The 23,103-nt window shown below is 49.6% G+C and overlaps 1 protein-coding gene across 1 annotated transcript; it reads right to left on the reverse strand.

The window, feature by feature from the left end:
• Positions 1-338: 338 nt before the first annotated feature.
• Positions 339-22,865, reverse strand: LOC140716486 (protein FAM98A-like). The gene is made up of 8 exons (XM_073029261.1): positions 22,786-22,865; positions 19,379-19,527; positions 18,840-18,974; positions 13,532-13,731; positions 7,790-7,870; positions 6,686-6,802; positions 2,009-2,176; positions 339-1,162 (listed from the first exon to the last, which is right to left on the reverse strand). Exons 1-8 carry the CDS (start codon positions 22,824-22,826, stop codon positions 1,028-1,030), a joined length of 1,026 nt encoding a protein of 341 aa, XP_072885362.1. The 5' UTR covers positions 22,827-22,865; the 3' UTR covers positions 339-1,027.
• Between the last annotated feature and the right edge of the window lie 238 nt (positions 22,866-23,103).

A 23,103-nucleotide genomic window follows, 5' to 3' on the forward strand; every position in this document is an offset into this window, starting at 1 on the left:
GCCCACTCCAACAATGGCCGCTCCACTCGTCTCTGCCTTGGTTTTATTTGCCCTTGCTAATCAATCACTGTTTGATTGGGCCACCGGAAAACACTGAAAGCCTCCGAGTACTCCTTTTAAAAATCCGGTGAGATGCCTCCTGCCTCACTCCCAATTCGATTGGGCTGCTGGAGTAGTGCCTTATGTTCCCTTAACATTTCACCTTTCACCCTTAACCCATGATCTCGTCTCACCCAATGACCAGGGAAAAATCCTGCTCGCGTTCACCCCATCTATAACCCCCAGATACATCAGAAATGTGGTATCTCACCTTCAAAAGAACACCACTGAGAACTGGAGAATTTGGAATTTGGTTTTATTTCTAATTAAAAATAAAATCTTTATCATCACAACATTGATTCTCAGCAAATACCAACCCCATTCAAAAAATTAGATCTTGGTTCTTTTGCGAAACAGAAACTTTGCAAACCATTCTCTCTTCAAATAAGCTCTGGTTGATGGACATTCACAAAAATACATCTACAGCACAACCCACGGGCAACACCAGCCAGGATTAGTGTCAGAAATGGTACACATTGCCACTCAGAGATTCTCCTTCTGGATATAAACATAACACTCCCTACCAAACATCTTTTCCCCCTTAATACACATACAAATCAAACACAAGGAAAGGCTGTACAGCGGTCATTCGAGGGGCTCTGCAACACAGGCCATGCACAGATGTACCCCTCTTCGTCACTCCTCGCAAGCCCACTTCTGACGAGCCAGTGGTGGGAGCAGCTGATACTCGAGCGACACTTCACCCGTGCCTCGGTGCGTTTCAACTAGTCAGTGGTGTTCTCTCTTTACCGGAAGTGCTGAAATTTTGCAAGATGGAGGAGTCCGTGGGCACCGATCAACACCTTTGCACCGTACGAACCAGCCTGTTCTTCGGGCCTCGCTCCGACACGGAGACAGGCAACTCCGTTCACCAAGGGTACTGTAAAACTTCGCACTCCTGGTCACGGGGCTCTCCGGAGGAGCCGCCTCAGTGCCGCCGGCCTTTACCCCTCCGCTTCTCCTTTCTCCCTCCGCTCCCACTCCTCCTGCTTTCCCACCCGACCATCGGCGGCTCGATCTCACCAGGTCTCCCCCCGCGATCCGGCACGGGGCCCATCAGGATCTGGGAAGAGAAGCAACAGGAGACATTGTCACGTGAACATTGGGAATTTTGCAACCTTAGTCCAGAGCCAGTGACAGGGATGGACGGTGTCATCACCATATCCTCAGTACCGACAGAGACTTGTATCTATGTACCTCTTTGCACATTCCAAGGCTTTTCCAAAGATTACTGGTCAGCTGCTGATCTAATGTACAAAGCACAGCAGGTAAATTGAGACTGGACACAACACGACACGACATCTGTCGACACAGGAGACTCCTCTGGAAATGTGGAACAACACACGTATACCACTGGAGGAACTCAGCAAGTCAGGCAGCATCTCTGGAGAGGAATAAACCAATGTTTTGGGCCAAGACCTGTCCTCTTCTCTTCGCAAGGTGTGTGTGTGTGCGTGTGTCTGTGTCTGTGTATTTAGAATGCAAGTCTATCGTCTGATCCGCGCTCCGGAGCAGAAGGTGGCGGTAATGCACCATTAAGCTGGGTGCCGACCGCCGTAAAACAAGAAGATGATGATGCCTTGGCATCACCCCTGAGGAAGATGGCAGAGTTTGTCATCGCAACATTGATCATCGTTGATATCTGTACCCGGCTGGAAGCCCAAGAAGAGTTTATTCGTCATAAATGCTGGGAAAGATCCTTTTTCGATCTGTTTACTCTTCGTCAATACCCAGCAGGAAGGCTACAGTACCTCAGAGCAGCAGTCCCTACCCACACTGCCGACATTGTCCCAGACCCCTGCAGTGTTTCTCTCACCCTGTCCCTCCGCTGTTGCCATCCCTGCTCCCAGGCCCATGCCGGACTGAATCCCTTCCTCCACCAGCTTCCCCGCGGGCCACTGCCTCTCACCTTGTTGACAGCGCAGGCGGTTTTCTCCCGACTGCTCTGGCTGGTGGTCTTGGTGATTATGGAGAGGTCCTCCCGTGCAGAGAGTAGGAGGGCGAGCGTTACACTAGGCCGGGAGCAGAGAACATCTCTCAGAGGCTCGTACAGACGAACCATTGCCGCTCCGTGTTGCTGAAAACAGAAATCAAAATTTAACCCAACATTGCCCAGATCTCCGGGAGGCGCAGTTAAATGACGCACAGGTTGCCATGGCGATACCTTCCCAGTGGCCCACCTAACAGTGCTGGATTCAGTTTTTTGCCCTGATACCACAAAACATTGCAGCAGAATAGGCCATTCGACCCATCTAATCTGTACCACTATTCCATCATGGCTGATTTATTATCCCTCTCAACTCTATTCTCCTGCCTTCCCCTCGTAACCTTTGACGTCCTGACTAATCAAGAACCTATCAACCTCCACTTTAAAAACGCCCATCAACAGTCCCTCTACAGCCACTTTGTGGTATTAAATTGAACAGATTCAACACCTTGTGCCGAGAGAAATTCCTCCTCACTTCTGTTCTAAAGGGGACAGTCCTTCTATTCAGAGATTAAGCCTTCTGGTCTTGGGCTCCCCCACTTTTGTAAACATGTCCACATCCACTCACCTAGGCCTTTCAATGAGATTCCCCCCTCAGTCAGCTAAACTCCAACGAGTACAGGCCCAGAGCCATCAAATGCTCCTCATACGTAAACTCTTTCATTCCCCAGATCATTCTCATGAACCTCCTCTGGATCCTCTCCAATGCCAGCACATTCTTTCTTAAGGTGGGATATATATAGGAGGCAGGGTTTAAGGGTCGGCACAACATCGTGGGCCGAAAGGCCTGTACTGTGCTGTACTATTCTATGTTCACACCCCTCCCATCCATGTCATCCAATTTTCTCTTAAAACTGCTCACAATACACCAAGAACAGTCTGCCCAATGCCTTCTAAGACCATAAGACACAGGAGCAGAATTAGGCCATTTGGCCCGTCGGTTCTGTTCTGCCATTTCATCGTGGCTAATCCGATTTTCCTCTCAGCCCCAATCTCCCGCCTTCTCCCCATATCCTTTCATGCCCTGACCAATCAAGAATCGATCACCCTCTCCCTTAAACATATCCAATGACTTGGCCTCCATAGCCGCCTGTGGCAACAAATTCCACGGATTCACCATTCTATGGTTAAAGAAATTCCTCCTCATCTCTATTCTAAAAGGATGTACCTCTGTTCTGAGGCTGTCCCCTCTGGTCTTAGACGCCCCCACCACAGGAAACATCCTCTCCACATCTACACTATCAAGACCTTTCAACATTCGATAGGTTTCAATTAGACTATCCCTTAGAAAGCCTCAACATCACATCCTCGCTTTTATATTGTAGTCCTCTCAAAACAAATGCTTACATTGCATTTGCTTTCCTTACCAACAACTCAAGTGATACAGCCTCTTCTGTGGACCTGGCCCTGATGCTTTCCACGTTCGTCAAGCTACACGCTGTGATTAATTCACTTGTGGAACAACATTGAGTGTGAGGAGGCCCTCCGTTGGTCGGGGTTGACCATGGATGCTGCACTCCAGCTGTCCACGTTTGGTACATAAGTGAGAACAATATGGAGAGCAAGCTGTTGCCCATGTAGCAGGCTCCCCCTCTCCATGCAACTGACAAATCCAAAGGAACGGCAGAGACCGATACAATTTGGCACCAGCAACGTCGCAGGAGTTGCCAGTCAGCATTGAACTCAGCGTAGGACTGCCTTCAGAGCTTCAGCTCCAGATTTTTCCCTCAGGGTTTACTCCTGAAGCCTTCCCCGTGAATGGGTACAGCCTCAAGGCAGCGGAGGTTTGAGATCAAAGCTTTCTTTCTCCCAGAGGAGCTGCCAAACACGGCCGACGAACCTCGTTTGTCAACATAGAATGATAGAAGCACAGTGAGGACCCTTCAGCCCACAACATTGTGCCAGCCTGTACAATCCCATTCCACATTGATCACTCTGTAATCATATGTAGGCCTAATTGGGCAAGGATGACAAATTTCCTTCTCCGAAGGACGTCTTGAAAAAGGTGGGCTTAGGACAATGTGTCTGTCATTATTACCCAACTCCTCCTTTTATCAGTTCCATTTAACTGTTTTAATTCAAATTTCCCAAATACTTCCCTCTAATCCTGACTTTAGATTGTCATCCAGTAACTCAACCACACGAGCCTGTAAACGATTTACCATTGTGGTCAACTGACTCAACCTGCTAGTTAATCTTTAGGGAATCCTGCACGAGGACTCCCAAATCCCTCCGCACCTCAAGATTTTTGAAATTACTCTCCATTTAGAAAAAAAGCCTATGCTTTTATTTCTTCTACCCAAGTGCATTACCATAGACTTCCCGACACTGTATTCCATCCGCCACTTTGTCCATTCTCCTAGTCTGTCCAAGTCCTTCTGTAGCTTCTCTCCTTACCTACCCCACCACCTATCTTCACATCATCCACAAACTCGGCCACAAAGACATCAATTCCATCATCCACATTATTGACATATAATGTAAAAAGAATCAGTCCCAACACAGACCCCTGTGGAAAACCACTAGTCACCGGCAGCCAGTCAGAAAAGGCTCCCTTTATTCCCACTCTTTGCCTCCTGCCAATCAGCCACTGCTTTATCCATGCTAGAACCTTTCCTGTAATAACTTGTTAAGCAGCCTCAAATGTGCCACCTTGTGAAAGGCCTTCTGAAAATCCAAGTACACAACATCCATCAGTTCTCCTTTGTCTATCCTGCTTGTTAATGCTTCAAAGAATTCCAACGGATTTGTCAGGCAAGATTTTCCCCTGAGGAAACCATGCTGACGATGGCCTATTTTATCATGTGGCTCCAGGTACCCTGAGACCTCATCCTTGATAATCGACTCCAACATCTTCTCAACCACTGAGGTCAAACTAACTGGCCTATAGTTCCCTTTCTTTGGCCTCTCTCCCTCCTTGAAGAGTGGAATGACATTTGCAATTTTCCAGTCCTCCGGGACCATTGGTTCTTGAAAGATCATTACTAAAGCGTATACAATCTCCTTAGCCACCCTCTTCAGAGCCCTGGAGTGTTGACCGTCTGGTCCAAGTAACTTATCTGCCTTCAGACCTTTCAGGTTCCCAAGAACCTTCTCCCTATTCATAGAATACTGCACTGGGGAACCTACCAGGATTTCCCAGTTGCGTCTCTGGGAAGCACAACACCAATTCAGAGGCGAGACCCCCTCCCACTGAGGCACAGCTGCTGGGAGAAACTTCCACAGTGAACAGACAAGAGTTCTCCCAACCAAAGATGTTCAGTCAGAAGAACAACTCATTTAATCTGTAACGGTTCCTAGCTGCTTTCAATGTGCAACCATTGGCTACGAGGCTCTGCAAGTTACAACTGTGACTAATCAAGAATCTATCCACCTCTGCCTTAAACATACCCAAAGACTTGGCCTCCACAGCTGCCCGTGGGAACAGATTCCACAGATACACCTCTCTGGGCTAAAGAAATTCTTCCTCATCTCCGTTCTAAATAACTGCCCCTCTATTCTGGACTTAGACTCCCCCACCATAGGAAGCACCCTAACCACATCCACTCTATCGAGGCCTTTCAATAGGTTTCAAAGAGGTCGCCCCTCATTCCTCAGAATTCCAATAAATAGAGGCCCAGAGCCAACAAATGCTCCTCAAAGGATAAGCCTTTCAATCCTGGAATCATTCTCATGAATTTCCTTTAAAAACTTTCCAGTTTCAGCACATCCTTTCTTAGATAAGGGGCCCAGAACTGACCACAATACTCCAAGTGAGGCCTCACCGGTGCCTTATAAAGCCTCAACGTTAATTCCTTGCCCTCTCAAAATGAATGCTAATGTCGCACTTGCCTTCCTCACCACCGACTCGACCTGCAGCTCATGAAAGGAGAAAGAATGCGGGTCTTTGGGGAAATGAATAGGGAATTGGAATAGCTGGGTCACTTGTGCAAGGAGCCAGGTATGGATTTGACAGACCAAATGGCCTTCTTCCTCATTCATTAAACTTCCCAAATGGCCTCAATGACCACTGAGATGGAACCAGTCCCATCATTCACCAGCAGATCACGTGATCCTATCGCCAGCCGCTCCCTCCAGGTCAAAGGTTGAGGGTGAAAGGTGAAATATTTAAGGGCAACCTGAGGGCGAACTTCTTCACTCAGAGTGTGAAACGAGGCGCCAGCAAAAGTGGATTCAATTGAAATGTTTTGGAGAAGTTTGGATAGATGCGTCAATGAGAGAGGGACATGGAGAGCTAGGACCTGGGTGTGGGTTAGTGGGACTAGGCAGAAAACCAAGCTGGCGTAGAGTAACACTGCACACACAAAGTGCTGGAGGAACACAGCAGGCCAGCCAGCATCTTTGAAAAAGAGTAAACATTCAACGTTTCAGGCCAAGACCCTTGAATCAGGAGTGGGAAAAAAAGATGAGGTCAGAGACTAGAAGTCAGGCACAGACGAGATGGGTCGAAGAGCCTGTTTCTGCACTGTAGCGGCCAAAGATTCTGTAACTCTACCTTGCCCTCAAAAAAAAAACAACTATGGCTAGTGCCATTTCCAGCTGGCAGCCACTCCGCGAGCTGGCCATTGCCCCTTCCACGCGGCCCGTGAGAACGCAGACCTGCGCGCGCTCCGACCAGTGGAACGACTGCACCGTCACGTCCAGGCGACTGATCAGCATCTGCCGGCGGCACTCGTACTCCGCGCACATGGCTCGATGGATCTCCTCCAGGCGCTCCTGGGGGACGGAATGCTGATGGTTAGGAGGCGTACGGCGACCTACTTTCCCGCTGATTCACCCGATCTTATTCTGCCACCCAGACCCACGTTCTACAACGTGTTAACTGCCTGTACAGTCAGAGCAGGTACTGGAGCTGGGACACCCTGACGAGCAACAGATTGAAGGGGGGTCACCACTGGCCTCTCCAAGGCCTACTGACCCTGGTGGTGTCAGCCACACCCCGACTAGGGATTAGGGTCACGAGGGTTTTGTGCTCCTGGATCTCTCAGCAACCACACACCATCCCCTCCCCCCTCCCCGTCACTTCATGAAGCGTGCCGCACTTCGAGGTAATGGTTCTCCCTGCTTGCACTGACAGAGAACAGCGCTCCCGAGAGCAAATGTAACTATCCTCACCTCAGCCAGCTGTATTTATTTATCGCGCTGCCCAGCGAACCCACGATTTAATCCTAACCTAATCACAGGACAACTCACAATGACCAATTAACCCACCAATCGGTTCGTCTTTGGACTGTGGGAGGACCCCACGCGGTCACGGGGAGAACGTACAAAGTCCTTACAGGCAGTGGTGGGAATTGAACCTGGGTCGCCGGTACTGTGAAGCGCTGTGCTCACCACAACGCTACTGCGCTGCCCCAATAACCAGGTGGCGGCAGGGCACTGGAAACCTGCTGCCACTCGCCACAAGATCTCCTTTGCCGAAGGTCTAACCTCCACCAGGTCACTCAGCTACCACAGAGCCTCTCCTCCGGTTAGCGGGAGTCTGACAAGCGGCAGAGGTCGGGACCTAGAATGGACTGCCCCCCTTTCAGAGTGTGGGACCAGTCACACCCCCCAGAGGTAGCCTCGCAAAGGCCCGCTCTGTGCTACTGGGCCAAGCTGACAAAAACAGGCAGGGGGGTGGGGGGGATGAGAAACCTCTAGGGTGGGGGCAGTAAACGGTTCTCAGCACATCTCGTCGTCAAATAGTTACGGCGTCTTTACCCACTGGCGAGGCTCCAGGCTCCTGGTCAGCAAGGGACTCCCCACCGTGCCCTCCGGCAGACTGGAACTGACGTCTTGGATCTGAAACGTGGAAGTGAAGGAGGCGGGGGGTTAGCTCCAAAGGAGAGATTTATCCCAAACCCCAACCACCTAAAATGTGCAGACGTTCTCACATGCATACATACGTGCAGCTGAAATTCTCTACACCTGAGAGAAGGTTACATACGACACAAATTCTACTCCCAGAGTGGAGACTTACTGGGCAAATCCACTATTATCCTGCCTGGTGAATGCAGTGCTGTTCTCAATATTTAATGATTATTTTATTAGTCTCTTTTCTTTCATATTTGCCATGTGTTGTATTTCGCACACTAGTTAAACATCAAGTTGGTGCGGTCTTACATTGATTCTGTCATGGTTATTATTCTATGGATAAAAAAATTGGATAGGTATGTGGACAGGAAAGGAATGGAGGGTTATGGGCTGAGTGCAGGTCAGTGGGACTAGGTGAGAGTAAGCGTTTGGCACGGACTAGAAGGGCCGAGATGGTCTGTTTCCGTGTTGTAATTGTTATATGGTTATATGATTTAATAAGAAAAGGAATCTCAGGGTTGTAAATGGTGACTGGTATGTACTTTGATAATAAATTTACTTTGAACTTTGCTCAGCGCTGGACACCGAGTTGGGCTCTGTGTTTGGCGTGTAGCAATCCTTCACAATACTGCACTTAAACATAGAAACATAGAAAACCTACAGCACAACATAGGCCCTTCGGCCACAAAGTTGTGCCAAACATGTCCCCACCTTAAAAATTACTAGGCTACCTATAGCCCTCTATTTTACTAAGCTCCATGTACCTATCCTAAAGCCTCTTAAAAGACCCTATCATATCCGCCTCCACCACCGTTGCCGGCAGCCCATTCCACGCACTCTCCACTCTTGAGTGAAAAACTTACCCTGACATTTCCCCTATACCCTCTTTCCCAGCACCTTAAACCTGTGTCCTCTTGTGGCAACCATTTCAGCCCTGGGAAAAAGCCTCTGACTATCCACACGATCAACGCCTCTCATCTTATACAGGTCACCTCTCATCCTCCTTTACTCCAAGGAGAAAAGGTCAAATTCACTCAACCTATTCTCATAAGGCATGCTCCCAATCCAGGCAACATCCTTGTAAATCTCCTCTGCACCCTTTCTGTGGCTTCCACATCCTTCCTGTAGTGAGGCGACCAGAACTGAGCACAGTACTCCAAGTGGGGTCTGACCCGGGTCCTATATAGCTGCAATGTTACTTCTTGGCTCCTAAAGTCAATTCCAGAATTGATGAAGGCCAATACACCGTATGCCTTCTTAACCACAGAGTCAACCTGCACAGCTGCTTTGAATGTCCTATGGACTCGGACCCCAAGATCCCTCTGATCCTCCACACTGTCAAGAGTCTTACCATTAATACTACAGTCTGCCATCATATTCTTGCCAAGGGACCAACCCGGCTCCGGCAGGTGGTTACGGTGAAAACGTGCCCACTGAACAGGCTGCCCTTGCTGACTTTGACCTTGCTTGCTATGAGCCAAGGCACCCCCGGCAGCTGCCGATCAGAGTAAAACGGCCAGACGTGGACTGTGAACGCAAGGCCAGCAGCACTCCGAGCAGGAAGACTGGGACACGGCACAGCTCTTGGACCAGAGGAGGTGGGAAGGGCGGAATAACCATTTCTGTTGACCTAGCTGTGCAATAATAAAACACAAAACGCCGGAGGAACTCAGCATCGGATCTGATGAAGGGTGTCGGCCCGAAATGTCGGCTGTTTATTTCCCTCCATAGATGCCCGAATTCCTCCAGTGTTGGTTTTTCTTCTCGTTCACAACACAGGAGGTCCATCTGCCCATCTAATCTGTGCCGAACTATTATTCTTTCTCGTCCCATTGGCCTGAGCCCAGACCATATCCCTTCATACCCCATCCACCCACATACAGATCCAAATTTCTCTGAAATTATTAGATTGAACCTGCATCCGCCACTTCCGTCGGTGGCTCTTACCACCCCGAGTGTAAAAAAAAAACCCCCTCAGGTTCCCGTTAACTATTTCATCTTCCACCCTTCAAAGTTCCAAGTAAATTTTATCGAAGTACGCGTATACAAATATTTTAAACATTGACGCGGAGAAATTTCTTCAACCAGAGGGTGGTGAATTTGTGGAATTTATTACCACGGGCAGCTGTGGAGGGCAGGTCGTTGGGTGTGTTTAAGGCAGAGATTGATAGGTTCTTGATTGGACAAGGCATCAAAGGTTACGGGGAGAAGGCCGGGGATTGGGGCTGAGGAGGGGAGAGAGGATCAGCCACGGTTGAATGGCAGAACAGACTTGATGGGCCAAACTCTGCTCCTCTGTCTTACGGTCTTCTACACAACCCTGATTATTCATATTCCTGCAAATATACTCGGCAAATCCTTAACTCTAGAGGTTGGGTTCCCAGATTTTTTCAACCCATGGACCCCGACCGTTAATCGGGAGGGGGGGGGGGTGGTGTCTTTGGACCCCAGATTGGGAACACTTGCCATAGATGCTGAGTTCCTCCTCTGAGTGCGACATAAAGGAAGCCACGGCAAGAGTTCGAACAGATCTTTCCCAGTACTCTGGACCGTATTTACCAGCCAGTTATGAGCTATAATGACTAAGTTACTGGACTTGTATCTGGGACCGTGCCTCAGTGATATATTTGGATTCTGTCACGCAATCTGTCGTTCTAGTCTCACGTGACCTCAGTGAAAAAAGCCAGCTTGCATTTACATTATCTATACCTTTTGTTACGGATTCAGGCAACAATAAATATATGAGTTAAGGCAGGGGTCTATATAATAAATAACACGTTTATTAAACACTGAAAACAAACCCCCCAAAAGTAAACAAATCACTGACGTAACCGGAAATCAGCTGCTGTGCGGCAGCCTAAACAGTTCTTAAAGCAAGGAAGCTTAAACAGTTCTTAAAGCGATGTTGCAAAAACAGTTCTTCAAAGTAGTATTGCCAAAAGTTCAAAATGCTCACAGTCCATTTAAGGGAGAGACTTTTTAAGACGATTTAAATTCTCTTTCACGTCGTGTTGTTTTGGTTCCCAAATCGAACTTTTCCCACGAAGAATTTACGTAACGAAAACGAAACAGCTTAAAGGCACTGACCTTTCCTTTACAACACTGTTCTCAATCCTTTCTGATATTTCACAGGGATTAACATGAGAACAATCAACGAATTCCTTCCGAATAAGGATCAAACAAGGTCGAACCTGTTTCACCGTCGAAATCGATTCTCCTTGATCTTTAACTCCCGAACTCCGATCTACACTCTCCACTGATTCTCAACTAGCAGTATTGTAAAGAAACTGCTGGCAATGACCTTTTAAACTTTAGGCATTAGATAAAACTTCATCTTTCAACTAAACTGCGTCATAACATTAAATCACGCAGTGGCATTAAGTCAACATGGCAAATCCAGCCACGAACTGCCCCGCCTCACAGGGAGGGGCCCTCCTTTTATACCCTGTAAAAAAAACTTGTCACATGACCTCTACTGGCAGGAAAATGACGTCACTCCACCATCACAAGACCATTACCTCAAGTCCAGTATAGCTTTAACACCTGTCACGTGACAAGTACACCACTGTCATGTCACGGGTACGTAACACTTTCAAAAACTCTGCATACCTCTATCAAATCTTCCCTCTTCCCCCTAAGCTCCAGGGAATAACGTCCTAACCTAGTCAACCTTCCCATATAACTTGGGCCCTCAAGTCCCAGCAATATCCTCATAAATTTTCTCTGCACTCTTTCAAACTTGCTGATAACTTCGCACCAGAACAGCACACAATACTCCAAATTAGGCCTCACCAACATCCTGAACAACTTGAACGTAACACGCACGTGTCTCGTTTGAGACTTCCAGCATCTGCGGAATCCCTTGAAGCTAGCTGTGAAGGTGGCCACTGTCCTGGCCCCTCGAGGCAAAGTTCATTTTGAATGAACGTTACTTCCTGCATATACAGGCAAAACGCTGGAGGAACTCAGCAGGCCTGGCAGCATCTAAGGAAAAAAGGACAGTCGACGTTTTGGGCTGAAACCCTTCGGCAGGACTCATACTTCCTGTATGCAAGCTGTTTTTTTTTTAAAAAAACATCATTTCCTGCACGGATTAATTTGGATTTTGTCTTGAAGCATGCAGTGGAAAGAAATCCAATTTCGACCCCTCCTTAATTGCCCTTGAAACAGGAATATCTGTGAATCTTAACTAACTTCCTTCCTGCCTGTGTGCTGCTGGTGTTTAGGGCAGCAATGAAGGTCCCCCCCATCTCTGGCTGGACTCAGACGTTTCTTAATCATGTCAGTAGCTTCCTTTTAGTTTTCACTACCATCCGCCATGCAGATCCCGGGTGGAGACTCAGGAATACCGTCACACTCAGATGGAGAAGGATTCTTCGTTGCCGTTTCCGTAACAATTTTGTTTGACCAGTCAGGGTCGCTAGCCCTGAGCTGAACCACCAAACCCGGAGGACTGGTGGACCACTCTTAGTCTGACCTCTACCCTTTGACCTGTTCGGCATGGGTGACCCTAGCGAGAGGCAAAGCACAAAGCCAGCACACACAGCTCTCTAGATCACCGAGGCACACAAGGTTGGGGTCCTCTTGGAGGCTTGAATCTTAAGTTTTGTTAACATTGGTAAACTTTACTAGATTTTGAAGTATGATATTTATTGCTTATCATTATTAAGGTATCGTTGCACCAGGACTTTAATCTTGTTTATGCGGTATAGTTACAAAGCAGCAGTTCCAAACCCTTTCTTAAAATGCCATGGACCAAAACCATTAAGCATGTGGACCCCCATTATAGAGTGTTGCCTGTGTGTATTACCTGGGTTAAAACCAGTGTAATGCCCTGGTTCTTTTTTTTTACTGTTATGCTGTTCTGGATTTCATTTTGTGCAAGTTGCTTGTTTTCAGCTCCTGTCTGGGTTGCCGTTGGAGAGGAGAGTTGTGCGCCATCCAGTTAGGATGGTCGGATTAAGGGGAGGTTTCTCTGGTGAGGGGCACTAAGGTTGGGCTTGGGGCTTTTGTTAGAGAGAGCTGAAGAGAGGAGACACCGGAGAGGGGAGGTTGTAGGATTCAACCCGGAGCGGGGCCGAGATTCGACGAAGCCCGGGGGAGATCAAAGGAGGATCGGCGACAGGGGAAACCGTGAGCTCCAACTTGTGCACGTTAGACTGCTTTGTTAAAATGGGCCCTTTTCTTTTTTTTTGTTCCTTCTTTACCAACCCTTCAGTCAAATTTAGAATTATACAGCTAAATCTTCTAATTGTGTGCGGAGTACTGTCCGATATTTCCTGGTGCTCATTTGTAACAGGGTAACGAATTAAACAGCATCCACACAAACAGGGGGTTTTTGGGGGGAGGGGGGCTCGTGCCTCAGTCTCACAGGTTTGGTGAGGCCGTAGATTGCCTTCCCTAGATTTACGCAGCCAAGGAAACCAGAGAGTTTCACCGGTTAGGAGAATAATCAGCATTATTAGTATATTCAGGTGACAATTCTGTTTCGAATTTAATATCTTACTTAATTTTCTGCAGTTTCACAAGCAGGAACCCTGAAGGAAGCTTCTGTCTCGGGCGGTTTCCCAGAAGGTGTTTAACTCACTGCGTAGTTTTGTGCATCCGCGCTGCGAGGGCAGCGGAGCCGCCGTATCCCAGCCCCCTTACTTTCAGCTCCAGGTCCCTGAAGAGCGTTGCCACGGGAGCCTCTGCCGTGGGTTCAGCCAGGCCCAGCGCTCGGCAGAGAGCCTGCAGCTCTCTGAAGACTTCGTCACTGCTGCCGGCGTCCTTCGGCGCCTGCTGCCCTTCCTGCGGGGGCCGCTTGGAGCGAAGGAGCCTCGCCGCCTGCAGCTCCGAGCCCAGGAACTCTGAAATCAATGTCACAGAATCAGGGGGGCAGAAGGACGCAGGAATCAGGGGCATCAGCACAACCAGGCCCTTCATTCGTTTTGCAACAGATCCTCTGCCTTACTTGTCCTAAAGCCAGATCAATCAATCCCCTTAATGTCCAGGCCTCCGAGGAGAGGATGTTTCCCATCATGTTAGAACTAGAGGATACAGCCTCAGAAGAGAAGATTGTCTCTTAAGAATGGAGACGAGGAGGAATTTCTTCAGCTAGAGAAGGGGTTTCCAACCTTTTTTATGCCTTGGACCAATACCATTAAGCAGGAATCCATGGACCCCCAGTTTGGGATGCTGAATCTGTGCAAATCACTGCCTCAGACGGATGTTGAGGGCTTCACTGAGTATATTTAAAGTGGAGGTTGATTCAATATTGTGAGAAAGTTTTAGTCACACATATATAGCTAGGGTGCCTGAGACTTTTGCACGGTACTGTAGTAATTTTATGTATTGCACTGTACTGCTGTCCTCAAAAAAAAACAAATTTCATGACCTATGTGAGTGATGATAAACCTGATTCTGATGTGGGTCTCTATTGTGGACTGAGAGTGGGAAAGGGGGCAAGGAGAGGGAAAAGAGGTAGAAAGAGGGGAGAGAGCAGGAAGCACCAGAGAGACATTCTGTAATGATCAATAAACCAATTGTTTAGAATCATAAGACCCCTGCCTGGTGTACCAGGGCCGGGTGTGGCTGCACCTGTGCCAAGCACTCCTCCTCTGCCACCTATTCCACAAACCCGTCGCAACACTCCACCCCCGCCATTCCCAACGTCCTTTGCTCCCCGCCAGATTTACAAACCCGCGCTCCACTCCACGTTGACAAATGCAGGACTGGGCAAAAGTTTAGCTGCACATAGGCACCCAAGGCTTTTGCATTGTACTGTAGGGTGTCCAAATCTACGGGGTGGAAAGCAGGAGAATGGAGCTGAGAGGGAAAACCAATCAGCCATGATGGAATGGGTGAGGAAATTTGATGGGCTGAACAGCCTAACTCTACTCGTATGCCTATCATAGAGTCAGTGTTGTGCAAAACAAAATGGGCCCTTCAGCCTACAATATCTGTGCCAACGATTTTGCCCACCTGCAGCCATCCCCTGCGCAGTCCCGAGAGGACAAGTCTATTGAAGTCCACTGCCGATTTCTGTGGCATTCATGGCTCGTTCTGGACTTTGGTTTTGTACGGCTGCAACTTACTGAGAGCTTTACATGTTTGTTATCATGTATGCACTATGTGTGATTTGTGCTGTGTGTGACTGTTGGTGTTCTGTTTTGTACTTGGTCCCTGAGTAACGCTGTTTTAATTTGGCTGTATATTCATGTAAGATTTAGCTGGCTGGTGGCGTGGTGGCATCAGCGCTGGACTTCAGAGCGAGTGGTCCCGAGTTCGATTCCCGCCGGCTCCCTTGCACGCTTTCCATCCGTGCTGGGTTGAGCGTCGAGCTAGCAACTCGGCCTCGTAAAACAAAACGCTGTCACGACGGCGTCCCGATGACTCCACTCGGAGTTAAGGGCTTGTTTCTTCTTCGTGTTCATGTCCGATTGAACGACAATTAAAATTGAATTGGATTTTTTTCTCTCTGCACCTTCAATAGTGCAGCACCCCCTTTACTGTGGAAACAGCCTAGATTGCATTCAAGTCCCTGGCCTTTTGACTTACTGCTATCGACTGATTCGTTTATACTCTCTAACAGAAAGACCGGGTGGAGCTATGCCTCCACCAAAGGAGGTGCGAGGCGCTCCTTCCCTCCACTAGAGCAGGTCACCCTTGGGCAAGGTGTAGCACCCACTTAGCCCCCCGATCAGGGTCACCCAAAGCCATGGGAACAGGTGGTGGATGGTCGTATGAGCAGCCGGTGCAGATCACTGGTTATGCGACCACTGGCAGACAATCTCTGAAGAGTATTGATAATGGCTGGGGTCGCCCGTCTTATAAAGACACTGCCCAGAAGACGAAAATGGCAAACCATTTCAGAACCAGAATCTGGTTTAATATCTCTGGCATATGTCGTGAAAATCGAATTTCACGACATATCTCTTCTGAATCTGAATTTCACTTCTGTAGAATTTGCCAAGTGCAATCATGTTCATAGGCCACGATCGCCCATCATTCGACCTGGCACCTAATGATGATGACGAACAGAAAGGCCAGGGGAAAGGAGAGTGCTGGAGTTGCCAGGCTGAGTATTTAAGCTGTGCTCCAGCTCTGAAGCTACCATGCTAACAGACTTCCTCCAAACAGCAAGTCCTGAAGAAGGGCCTTTGACCCAAAACGTCGACTGCTTTCCAAGTCCCTCCAGTGTATTGCGTGTGTTGCTTCGGATTTCTGGCAGATTTTCTTGTGTTTGTAATAAACAGGATTTGCTGCTCAGGTTAGAAACTGGATCCTGCACACGCCAACCCCAGCCAAAGGCAAGGACCCTTGCATTGTCTGTCACCTAGACAACAACAGAGTACACACGAGGAAATCTGCAGATGCTGGAAATTCAAACAACACACACAAAATGCTGGTGGAACACAGCAGGCCGGGCAGCGTCTATAAGGAGAAGCACTGTTGACGTTCCGGCCGAGACCCTTCGTCAGGTCAACGGAGTACATTGTGACATCAAGCTGCCATGTCACTGTGCAGTCACAAGGTGGCGCAAGAAACCTCTTTAAACGCTGTACAAGTCAGCTTGGTCCATAAAGCCTGGTCTATAACGTTTTCCCCAGATCAGAGAGCTTGATAAACACTGCACCTGCGGAAAACGCTGGAAACCCTCAGGTGAGGCACAGCTGGCAGTCTGCGAGAACAAGTGTTTTGAGTCGAAGCTCCTTCATCCTTCCCAGATCTGCAAACAGGAGCTGTTTCTCTTCCCCCACAGACGCTGCCTGACCTGCCGAGTGTTTCTAACGTTTTGAGTTTTACTTTAGTATGAATGCAGGTTTTTTAAAAAAAATTTCAGCTATTCAAAAGATTCAAAGTAAATTTATTATCGAAGAACATATATGTCACCATATGCAACCCCGAGATTCATTTTCTTGCAGACAGACTCAATAAATCTATAGAATAATAATCATAACAGAATCAATGAAAGACTGCCCAACTTGGGCATTCAAGCAGAGTGCAGTAAACAAACTGTGTAAATACAAAAATAAATAAATAATAAACAAACAATAAATATCAAGAGCATGAGATAGACCTTGAAAGTGAGTCCATATATACTGTGGGATGGTGCAAGTGAAGTTGTACCTGTGTTATTTTTGAATAATAATAATTAAAAAAAGATTTGAAAAGAAGTTGAGTGAAGTTACCCCCTTTGGTTCAAAAGCCTGATGGTTGAGGGGGAATACTTCAGGGAGGGTCAGTGAGAAGAGAGCATGGCCTGGGTGGTGGGGGTCCCTGATGATGGATGCTGCTTTCCTGCGACAGCACTCCATGTAGATGTGCTCAATGGATCTGGAAGGGTTTACCCGTGATGGACTGGGCCGTATCTTCTACTTTTCATAGGATTTTCCATTCCATGGCATTGGTGTTTCCATACCAGGCTGCGATGCAGCTAGTCAGTATACTCTCCACACATCTATCTACACATAGAAGTTTCACACTTCAGATTAGCAATGAATTAAATGCAAATATATATTTTTATTAAATTGGATATAAATCTATGAATTAACAGATTAGATATGGTAGCAGAGCAAGGTCGCTGAACTACAAGTGCTCCACGCGGCCCAGCTCACACACTCCTTATCATGTTGAAGAATGGCAGCTACAAGCAATATGCCAGAAGAAATCAACGGGTAGTGCAGCGTCTGCGGGAGGGAAGGAATTGCCGACGGGATTGAGAAGGGCAATAAATGATCCATGATGGAATGGGTCATATCTTACGGTTTTAGAACTGGCCCACGACCTGTGGGATCATGTCTGATCGCTGACTAATTCCACAACCGTTAACAAATATGCACCCAGCTCAGATTTAACACATTCAGCAACAACTGCCACGTACAGAAGAGGGTTTGAGTCTGCACTGTGCCCCTAGACTTTGCCAGTTTCAAGTTCCTGGTTGTCAATATCTCTGAGGATCTATCCTGGGCCCAACCTATCGACCAACGCAGCTACAAAGAAGGCTCGATAGAGGCTATTTCATTAGCAGTTTGAGGAGATTTGGTATGTCACCAAAGACGGTCATAAAGTTCTACGGATGTACCGTGGAGAGCATTCTAACTGGCTACTTCACTGTCTAGTATTGGCGGGGGTGGGGGGTGGGGGGGGGGCTACTGCACAGGATCGAAATAAGTGGCAGAAAGTTGTAAACTCAGTCAGCTCCATCACAGGCACTATCTCCCCAGCATCCAGGACATCTTCAAGGGAGTATCCACCATTAAGGACCCCCATCACCCAGGACAAGCCTTATTCTCAATGTTAAGATCAAGAAGGAGGTGCAGGCGCCCAAAGACACACACTCAACGATTCAGGAACAGCTTCTTCCCCTCTGCCATCTGACTTCTGAATGGACAGTGAACCCATGAACACTCCCTCAACTTTTTTTTGTAGTTATTTAACTTTTTTAATGTACCTATTTAATGTACAGGTGTTCCACCCCCCCCCTTTACAAAGGTAGAGCGTTCCTATGAAACCTTTCTTAAACCGAAATGGCCTAAAGCAAAGAACCATTAATTTATATGGGAAACGTTTTCTTAAAAGCGAAAATCCTCTTTGTAATGCGAAAACAGGTTACTAACGTAGGCCTTTTGTAAAAGCAAAGTGGCGTAAAGCGAACATTTGTAAAGCGGGGGACACCTGTATATTTCTTACTGTAATTCAGTTTATTACATATTGCAATGTACTGCTGCCATATTACAACAAATTTCACAAAAATACACCCGGTGAAATTAAACCTGATTCTGATTAGGAATCCCGGACTCTACCCTCCACAGGATACGCCCCAATGTTTTAAGTAATTCTCCCTGTACGTAGCCTTACCAACCAGGGAAATGTTTGTCTGAACTCTCCTCCCGGTCTCGTTTATGGCCTTGAAAATGAATACTGTACATCCCAGGAATACGGCCTTAACTCTGGTTGCCCAGGCAACACTTACGCAGCAGCCGGAGGCAGCTCTCCTTGTCCTTCAGCCTGGAGGTGGCACTGCCCGAGGTGAGCGACGGGTAAGGGCAGTGCAGCTCGCCGAGCAAACCGCTGACCTCCAGCAGGAAAGCCTCCGCGTTCTCAGGGCCTGTGGGACCGAGAAACAGCGGTCAGTGACTCAAAGATGGTGGCAGAAGACACTTGGACCGAACTTCCCTCACCGGAGCTACGTCTTGAGCATTCAGCTGAAGTGAGAACTGATTCCCATAGCCAAGGGAGTTCATCAAAAATATATCCTGCTCTGCTTTTAAGGGGGGGGGGGGGGGGGGGGGGACAAAGATCCACTTTCTCCGAGAGTCCTGCACAATTTACCATGTGTGCAAACAAGAGGGAAGCTGTGAGCTATCAGGGTGGGGAGGGGCGGAATTTCAGGCCGGTGGGACGAACCAGCTGAGAAGAGAGACTGACCGGGTTGCCACGGAAGTGCAAGGGACCGGGTCCGGAGCGTTCCAGGACCCGGCTGGGATTGCTGCCCCCTCTCCCTGGGATCACCTGTTGTCGGGGTGAGGCACTCCTCCAGCAGGCTGACGGCTTTCAGCTCGGACACCAGCCAGGAGCAGGCGGCGGTGAAACGCGGGCTGAGTGGGCCCTGCTCCGCCTCCCGGGACAAGGCATGCTCTTCGGTGAGATCCCCGGAGTACCTGCACAGGGGGGTGGGGGGGGGAGAGGGGGGGAGGGAGAGAGGGGAGGGGGGGAGAGAGAGGGGGGGGGGGAGAGAGGGGGGGGGAGAGAGGGGGGGGGAGAGAGAGGGGGGGAGAGAGAGGGGGGGAGAGAGAGGGGGGGAGAGAGAGGGGGGAGAGAGAGGGGGGAGAGGGGGGGGAGAGGGGGGGGAGAGGGGGGGGGAGAGAGGGGGGGGGAGGAGAGGGGGGGAGAGAGGGGGGGGGAGAGGGGGGGGAGAGGGGGGGGGGAGGGAGAGAGGGGGGGGGAAGAGAGGGGGAGGGAGAGAGGGGGAGGGAGAGAGGGGGAGGGAAGAGAGGGGGGGAGAGGGGGAGGGAGAGAGGGGGGAGAGGGGGAGGGAGAGAGGGGGGAGGGAGAGAGGGGGAGGGGAGAGAGGGGGAGGGAGAGAGGGGGAGGGAGAGAGGGGGAGGGAGAGAGGGGGGGAGAGAGGGGGGGAGAGAGGGGGGGGAGAGGGGGGAGAGAGGGGGGAGGGAGAGTGGGGGGAGAGAGATGGGGGTTAGGAGGAGGTGGAGATAAAGGCAGACATATTAGGGGCATTTGGATAGACTCTTGGATTGGCAGGTGGATGATCAGACAGCACGGTAGCACGACGCTCCTCCAGCACCAGTGTCCCCGGTTCATTCTCCCGCGCTCTCCACACGGAGTTTCGGATCATCTCCCCACAACCCACGTGGGTACCCTCCAGATACTCTGGTTTCCTCCCACGTTCCAGAGGCACGCGGGTTGGTATTGAGGTGCGTAGACAGCAAGCAGGCTTTTTCCACTGAGGTTGGGCAGGACGACTACCAGAGGCCATGGGTTAAGAGTGAAAGGTGAAAAGTTTAAGGGGAACTTGAGGGGGAAACTTCTTCACTCAGAAGGTGGTGAGAGTGGGGGAACGAGCCGCCAGTGAACGAGAGTGAGTGTGAGCTCGGTTTCAATGCTTAAGAGAAGTTTGGATCGGTAAATGAATTGTAGGGGGTATGGAGGGCTTATGGTGCAGGTCGATGAGAGTAAGCAGTTTCAGTGTTTTCAGCATGGACTAGATGGGCCAAAGGGCCTGTTTCTGTGCTGTACTTTTCTATGAATCTAGGTTAATTGATCACATGGGTGCAATTATTGGGTAGCAGGGTGGAGATGCGTCTCTACCGAAGGAGGTGTAAGGTGCTCCTTCCCTCCACTAGCCTGCAGGTCACCCTTGGGCAAGGTGTAGCACCTGCTTAACCTCCAATCAGGGTCATATGAAGCTATGGGAGCAGGTGGTGGATGGTTGTATGAGCAGCCGATGGATATCACAAGTCCTGGTTATGCGACCACTGGCAGACAATCTCTGAAGTGTATTGATAATGGCTGGGGTCACCCGTCTTGTAAAGACACTGCCCAGAAGAAGGCAATGGCAAAGTATGTCTGTAAAAAAAATTTGTAAAGAACAATCACGGTCATGGGAAGACCATGATCGGCCACGACATATGGCACGGCACTTAATGATGATGTCATACGACACGGCACAAAATGACGATGATGGGCATCAGCTGTCAGATCTTGGATGCCTCACTTGACGGCATATTAACCATCTCCTTCCTCATGTCGTTTTCATTTCATTCACCAAGCACATGAGCAATTGAACTTGGTGTCCTTGCACATGCCGGCGAGGCACTGTCACTGTCCAGAGAGAGTGTCCAGGCAGCTGCCAGTGCTGGGGGTGGGGGTGGGGTTTGAGCCCTCCAACAAGTCAGGATTTCCATCAAATCCTGACACTCGAGCCCACAGCAAAATGCTGGAGGAACTCAGCAGGCCGGGGCAGCACCCATGGATACGAGTAGACAGTCGACGCCTCGGGCCGAGACCCGTCATCAGGACTGGAAAGGCAGGGGAGAAGCTCTAGCCCACAAACAGCTGAACAGAACCGCAAACCGCCGGACCTGAAATATTCCCCACCTCCTTTCTCCGCAGACCCTGCCTGACCTGACCACTCCCTCGGGAAATCTTGCTTTTATTTTGGCGTTCCAGCAGATTTTTTTTAGTTTTAAACTTTCATTTCTTTTTCTCCGAGAGCTGAACCACTTTAATAAGCTGACTTGGTTCGTCAGAGTTTGCAGCGATCTGACTGGGAATTTCCCAGCCTCAGGGTATTCCCGATCAGATATAAATGCAAAGCCAATCTCACAGAACTGACACACATCCACCCTCTCCACAACAAGCATCCTGAGGACAGGACAGGCAAGGTGCATTAAACGGCCCACGCAGCCTCACCTTCCCCAGCCTCACCCTCCTACCTACAAGGCACTTTGCAGGCACGTGGGCAGGAAATATTCACAGCAGGGGTTCCCAATCTGGAGTCCATGGACCCCTTGGTTAATGGTAGCAGTCCATGTGATTAATAACAAAGGTTGGAAGCCCCTGGTTCACAGTGATATAGATCAGATGGGAATTCTGGTCAGCATGGATCAGATGGGCCAAATGGCCCATTTCCATGTTGTAGGACTCTCACCCCTTTCCCATTCCCCCACCCCTTCATCTATCCTACCCACCTCTGGGCTCCAAGGGTGCCAACAGTAGGCTTTTATTCCTCTTCCACCCAGTTCCACTTCTGTCCCTCCTCCTCTTACCCCAGAGCTGTCAGCATGTCCAATACCTGCCCATTTAATGCCCCCTCAACACTGCCCCCCTCCACCCCAGGGCTGTTTACACCTTCAATTCAGTCAAATTCTACTCCAATCCTCTCCCCATCACCCCAATAACTCTCTTTCCCCCATCCTCCTCCTGCCCCCAATACCCCCAGCCCCAATCTGACAGTGCCCCCCACACTCAGTTCAATTCCACCCCAACCATTTCCCCATACTCCCACTTCTCTCACCCAACCCCTCCTGCCCAATACGCCACACCTCAGCCCAGAGCTGACAGCGTCCCCATCCCTCAGTTCAATTCCACCCCAAACATTTCCCCAGCCACTCACTCCCATACTCTTCCTCATGCCCCTCCTGCTATGGTAACCTCAGCCCAGGGCTGACAGTCCCCGACACTCAGTTCAATTCCGTCCCAGACATTCCTGCCGCCACTCACCCCAAGCTCTCATCTCCCTCCCCCATTCCATCACCTCCTGCCCGATACTCTCAGCCCAAGGCTAACAATGTCCCTATCCCTCAGTTCAATTCCACCCCAATACTCCCATCAGCCTCCCCGTCCCCCTCCTGCTCCTGATACCCCATTACTCTTTACCTATCCCCACCCCCAGCTCTTACCCCAGGGCCGTCAACACGCCCAGCACATCCACATCCTCCATCCCGCTGCCCCTCCACTGTTGCCTACTTCCTGTTGCCGGCGCCCCGCCCCAGGTAACCGAGGTCCTCGCGAGGTGGCTAGCGAACTTGCCTGTTCGTACACCCGGTCCTGACGCCGAACAGCCTCCCTTCACCTTCCCTCCACCCTCCTCTCTCCCCCCCTCCGGAACGCTCCCGGACCCTCTCCGCCCGCTGCTGACTGTGGTTGTAGTTTGAGCCGACAGGGTCTCCCCCCGGGTCCTAACGCCGGCAGGTTCTGCCCCGCGGGATGTTCCAGCC

This window comes from Hemitrygon akajei, chromosome 25, assembly GCF_048418815.1.
Source record: "Hemitrygon akajei chromosome 25, sHemAka1.3, whole genome shotgun sequence".
NCBI lineage: Eukaryota > Metazoa > Chordata > Chondrichthyes > Myliobatiformes > Dasyatidae > Hemitrygon > Hemitrygon akajei.

Bases quoted from the DNA above. Each gene is read 5' to 3' on its own strand.
- LOC140716486 (XM_073029261.1), bottom strand. From the start codon at position 22,826: ATGGAGGATGTGGATGTGCTGGGCGTGTTGACGGCCCTGGG. The intron at 19,528-22,785 runs GTAAGAGCTGGG...CCCCCTGTGCAG, and splicing joins GGCGTGTTGACGGCCCTGGG to GTACTCCGGGGATCTCACCG. The intron at 7,871-13,531 runs GTAAGGGGGCTG...TCCACGTTTCAG, and splicing joins TCAGGGACCTGGAGCTGAAA to ATCCAAGACGTCAGTTCCAG.